At 48.9% G+C, this 6,026-nt stretch overlaps 1 protein-coding gene across 1 annotated transcript in view; it reads right to left on the reverse strand.

Annotated features, from left to right (window-relative positions):
• Nucleotides 1-2,042: 2,042 nt before the first annotated feature.
• The window catches only part of LOC104277905 (ras-related protein Rab-6A-like), a 19,249-nt gene continuing 15,265 nt past the window's right edge, over nt 2,043-6,026 (reverse strand). Inside the window, exon 6 of the mRNA XM_009874702.1 lies at nt 2,043-2,198. Coding sequence (XP_009873004.1) covers nt 2,043-2,198 — 156 coding nt within the window. The remainder of the gene's footprint in view (nt 2,199-6,026) is intronic.

The following is a 6,026-nucleotide window of genomic DNA, read 5'->3' on the forward strand; positions in this document are numbered from 1 at the left end:
TAACGACATAGTCTTGATCCGCCAAGTGCGTGTGGCGCAAAGCTTGTGCCTTCGCGGTTGCTTCCCAAATCCTCCTTTCCCCTACGCAGTAAGATGCTCTGCAGGAGATGTAGTTTCAGCACCAGGCTCGGCCTCTCCTACAGTTTCTGCCTCATCTTTCCGTCAAAGCACCGTTTCCCCTCCGATTCCCAGCGGCGTGATCCCTGCCACAAATAAAATGGGCTACCACAAAAAAGTTCCTCCTCTCACAAAAAAGAGCTCACCTGCTTCTTGCCTCACATCAGCTCCTTCAATCAAGATGTGGTGACACCTCTCTCTGCTCCCACTGGGAAGTACCCACCATAATTTCCCTCACCCTTCGTCCATTCACCCTCCTGTCCAGCACTCTTAGGGCAGGAGTTGGTGCACATGGAGGCAGAATCCTGCCCCGCCTTCTGTATCACCTTTCCTCTCTAACCTGAGTGAGTATAAATGGGTATTGAAGGTGGAGCAGAGACTGGAAGAAGCAACTCGGTTATCACAAAACTTCTCTCACCTTCAGAGGTATGCTCAGCAGCCACAACCACTCCTACAGCTCTGTCACAAGCCACCCACAAAAACACCTTCATGGGTTTAAGTGCCCTCCCCGAACACACCCAGCTGGCCAGGTAAGCAATTCAGGTTTACAGAATCATCGAGTAGTTAAGGTTGGAAAAGACCTCAAAGATCATCAAGTCCAACTGTCAACTCAACACCACCGTGACCACTAAACCAGGTCCCCGAGTGCCACGTCTACATGTTTTTTTAACACCTCCAGGGATGCGGAAACCACCACTGCCCTGGGCAGCCTGTTCCAACATTTCACCACTCTTTTAGTAAAGAAATTTTTCCTAATATCCAGTCTAAGCCTCCCCTGGTGCAACTTGCGTCCCTTTCCTCTCATCCTATCGCTATATTGCTTGTAATACTGAAAGTTTTATCCCTTCTCCATCCTTCTTGCTGCCACCCTTCCCTCGCCCAAGAGGGCAGCCTTTTCCCTTCAGCTGAGTCTTCTCTTCCCTCGCACCACACAGACGCCTGCCCAGAGCCCTCTGGCCAAGCACTGCAAGAGGCTGCCCGGGGAGGTCACGGGATCTCCATCCTCAGAGAAGTTTCCCTGAACACGACCTTGAGAAACTGGCCTGATTTTGGAGCTAGAATCACAGAACGGTTTGGGTTGGAAGGGACCTTTAAAAATCAACTAGCCCAACCTCCCTGCAGTGAGCAGGGACAGCTTCAACTCCATCACGCTGCTCAGAGCCCCGTCCAGCCTGACTCTGAATGACTCCAAGGAGAGGGTCTCCATCACCTCTTTGGGAAACCTGGGCCAGTGCCTCACCATCCTCAGTGTAAAAAATTTCTTCCTTACTTCCAGTCTAAATCTTCTGTGGTTTAGTTTAAACCATTGTCCCTTGTCCTGTCGCTACAGGCCTTGCTAAAAAGGTTGCTTCCATTTCTCTCACGGGTTCCCTTTAGGTACTGAAGGCAGCTATAAGGTCTCCCCAAAACCTTCTCTTCTCCAGGCTGAACAGCCCCAACTCTCTGAGCCTGTCCTTGTAGGAGAGCCCAGCTTTGAGCAGAGCGGTTGGAGAAGGGACCTACAGAGGTCTCCTCCAACCTAGCTTATTCTGGAATTTTGCAACTCAAATCTGCAACTACCACAGAGGCTTTCTTTGCTGCTCTTTTCTCCCGCTTGACACACCAACCTGCTCAAACACCAAGCAAACAATCTCTCTGCATCTGTTTGCACCCTTCTGCACCTTCCTGTTGTCCTCCCTTCAGCTTTCATTCAGTTGTCCTCGCTTTTATACTGCCTCACAGCCCTAAGCAGCCCGTCTGCTCCTGTGTTACAGCAGAGACCTGCACCCTTAGTCCCAGCCTTCCAACCCACCAAACCTTCTTCCTCAGCACTTCAAGCTCAGAGGTTACTTGCCCCTATTTCCCTTCTCGGGCCTCTTTTTGGGACGTCCATAAGGTGACCAAGGGCTGCAGGAGAGAGCTCGCTCCCTCCTTCTTCATCCTTGTTATTCAGGGCCTGCGTTTTCCCCGTCCATGGTAATGCCTGGCAGCGCTTTGCCACCACTGAACCGCAGCCCAGGCGCATAAAGGATACTGTCTTCTCTACTTTTGTCTTGTGTGCTTTCCATTCCAGGCAAGGCAGCTGCCACGCGTCGGAAAAGCTGCAAAAAAACACACAGGGAACAGATCAAAACAATCGTACTTGAAAGAGTGCACCCGGCTTGATACAGTTCAAACAATGATTCAACACATCCTTCAGTACTATTTACACTGCTTACACCAAAAAGCCTGACACCAAATATAACCTTTCTGCTTGGGAAATGGCAAACAGCAGTTTTGTTGTTATTGAAGATCAACTCTTACTGTCTATAAGCAGCAAACCTTCTCCTATCACCTTCTCTGCAAACATGCTCTCTTCAGAATCGGGTATTTCCACCTCCTACCTGCCACAGACACCCACAGACCCCAAAGATTTGCTCACATCAGGTGGGAACGGGACCTTCATGCCTCCACAGAGTATTGGTCAGGAGCACGGACACACCAATAAATTCAAACACAACAAATCCAGGAATCCCCAAACCAACATCGGCCGAGCTGGCACATACAGGAGAGCAGCAGCAAAGGGGGTGGATGTAAGGACATCTTATTCCAGGCTCAGGCTCCCTGATGAAGCAGACGAAGGATCTTTCTGGCAGGAATTTGCCCAAACCTTTTCTGAGCACCCTCAACTTCCGGTACCCGCTCTGTCGTTACCGTATGTACACACTCAGGGTATAAAACACACAACAGGAACACGCATCAAGTGAACTCCCAATCCCAAAGCGGTTGCTCTATCTCTCGCTTGAACATCATCTCCAGGTTTCCAGCAAGGTCTTAGCTCCAAACTCTCTTGATAGTTTTACTCCACTTGAAGGAGGCTGAGAGGGAACAGGATTAATTCCCTCTCCTGCTTTTCCTACCTTTGCCCCCGAGGCTCCAACTTGTGGTTCCCACCACGTGGCTTGTCCTCAGCCCTCTGGGGTGAGGAAACCTACGGATTTGGCCACTATTAACGCGTAAGAATTCACTTGAGTTTCCTGAGCCTGCGAAAGCCTGTCTTCTCTGGCACAGGAACAGCACAGGTAAGGCCTGTCCTTCAGCCGAGTGTGATTTCTCCCAGAAGTTGTCACATTCAGTTGGTAGGAACCACACAAGCTTCAACAGGGTTTTCTTTTTCACGTGCCTCGGCAAGTGTGTGCGCAGCAGGATGGGAGGAGAGGACAGATCAGGCAGATGAAAGGATAGCCAGCGCCTTCACTGTTCATCAGGGTCACCAAATAACTATCTAATTGCTTCTTACCTCTGAAGAACAGCCCTAGTAGAGTTTTGATCCCACACTGATATGCTCAAGATATCCTGAGATATATTAACATCTGACACAATAATATTTTTACACCATCACAGACATTGTTACTGCTATATATTTCTTGCCTGCACATTATCAAGCATCCAGGACACTAGATGTTACCAAGCTCTCGATGTCTCCGTCCAGCAGCACATTAAAATCACCTCACCGCACACCCGACGGCAGCTCAGGAGTCCCAAAACGCCCGGTGCAAGTCTGACACCAGCCTTAACGTGTTAAATTGACGTTATTGCACATTATTTCAGTCCTCTCCTCAAATGACACAACGCTAAAGCACTTATTCCTGGTGACCCACTTTCCACAGAAAATCGAGCCGAGCCACTATCAGCCTGGTTACATTCCACAAACCGCTACGTGAACAGCTGCACACGTCGGCGCCCGAGCGCTTCTGCAGCTTTGGCCCCGAGCGTCCTAATGATGCTGGGAGGAGATTAAATAATGTTTCTTAGCTTGACAAGCAGCCTCCAAGCTAATCATGAACAAACCCCTGGGTTTGTCAGGTGCGTCTGTGACCTTTGCAGGGCAGGAGTCCCAACACCCGGTGCTCGCTGGCGTCCGACCTTTGCTGTCGTCGCTGTTTGTTACCGACTGAAGAGACGGCAACGTGAGGAGAGGGCAAAACTGAGAGGTAGAAAAAGGCAAAGTTCTTCACCATTCCCATCATCTCCCTCGTAACCACTCTGCAAACCACCTCAGGCATCCTCCCCCCTTACTCAGCTCCAACAACGCCGCTTCTTTGTGGGCGTACACTGAAATCTGGACGGAGACAAGGATACGGGTCTGAGAAGTCGGTTCTTGATGTATCTCGGTGATTTTAGCCAAGAGTTTCAAAGCAAAAAAGCTTAGTATGCTCCCCTAAGTTTCTATTAACCGCTGCCATTATCCTGACCCTCTGAGCCACACAAAAAGTTCAGGCAAATTCTCACAAGGCTGACAACAAAGAAAGACCATGTCAAAATTCCAGATGCTGAACTGTACTCGCCACCGAGGCTGAGCAGACCCCGCAGGAACGCACGACTGCCCAAAAGTATAAAGGCAAGAAAGAATTCCTGGTCAGAATGAAGATCATTTTGACACAGGGAGAAGCTAAACATTTCCAACTGTAATCCTTGTACACGAGATGTCCTATCAACAGGCTCACCACCTCTTGCTACTGCATCTGCTTGCCTCATCTCTTCACTGCTTGAAAAAAGCAACGCGACTGCCATTTCCCAAGCATTTTAAAGTTAATTAGACCTGAGCACTTTGGCTTCTAAGAATGAGATGGGGAAGAAGAAAAAAGCTGCAGACCTGCAGAGCAATTTACCATCATATCCTCTTGGTCAGCATTATTTTTCCAATGAGATAAAAGTACAGCACTGCCAACCTTCTTAGCATTCCCATTTTTCAAAAGGCTTTTCTTTCACTCAGTAGAGCACTAGATCATTCATTATAAGGGGGGGGCAGTTTGCATCTTTTTGATGATCGAGGAAGTAATGGAGATTCAATCTCATTTCCCTCCGGAAGCCTAAAAAGTTTTAGTATTATATTTGACTCCACAAGCACTTTGCAGTCTCAGCGGTTTCTCTGCCTGTCACGGTCTTCAGTAAATTCCCCGACGCGATCACATTTGGGTAAAGAAGGTTCTGACCCTCCTCCTTCACCGGGCTTTGTCCCCGTCCTGGTTTGAGCTAAACAAAACCAATTCTGTTCAGTGATTTTACTTCTCAGCTCAGTCTCTTCTAAGAGGCTGCTCTTTCTGAAGTGAACAGTGCGTTTCTGCGGACGGTGGCTGCTACTAGAAGTGGTAACGCCTGAGGCTTTTGGCACTGCCAGGGATTGGGATGGAGAAAAGCTCTTCCTTCCACTTATTTCTGTAGTGACCAAGGTCACTGCTGGATCTTGTAGAACATGTTGGGGGTACTGGGAAGGAAAAGGGTCACAAGGAACTAAAAGGTGGCACCTCTGGTGAGGAACAGACAGGACAGGTGACCAACAAGAGCGTTCCATCCCATGGCACAGTCGGTATAAAGCTGAGGGACCACGCCAGATAAGGATTCTTCCTCACTGGCCGGTGTCCGAGGAGGACTCCGTTCCTTCTTCTGCCTTTGATCCTGATCCCAAGTTCCCAAATCCAGCCCCTGTGCCCGGTTCCTCTCTGCCGCTGAGCCGGGGGCTGCCCCAGTGCTTTCAGCTCTGCAACATCAGTGGGGATTGATATCAGGGCAGGGTCAGTATAATATTTGTATATATTTGCACATAGTCCATTATTTTTTTTCCTTATTAGTTCTATTATTGTTTTATGAAAACTGGTTTAGTTTTCTTTTTCAATCCCTAAGTCTCTCTGTCTCATTCCCTTCTCCTTTAGGGAGGGAGAGAGGTTTCTGTCACGAAAGGGAAAAAGGATTACTGGACAGCCACCAGGCTGTACCATGAAATATTCAACGAGCACCTCCAGGAACGCTCCCAGAAGCGCCCTGGTACGTTGTCAATGCATAAAGAGATGATACAATAAACTCTGCTCCTCTCTGGCACTTCAGAGCTACATCTATCCCTATTAGCTCTGCAGGCAAAGATCTGTTAAACCCTCCAACACACACTTTCC

This window comes from Apaloderma vittatum, unplaced genomic scaffold, assembly GCF_000703405.1.
Source record: "Apaloderma vittatum isolate BGI_N311 unplaced genomic scaffold, ASM70340v1 scaffold8828, whole genome shotgun sequence".
Classification (NCBI taxonomy): Eukaryota; Metazoa; Chordata; class Aves; order Trogoniformes; family Trogonidae; genus Apaloderma; species Apaloderma vittatum.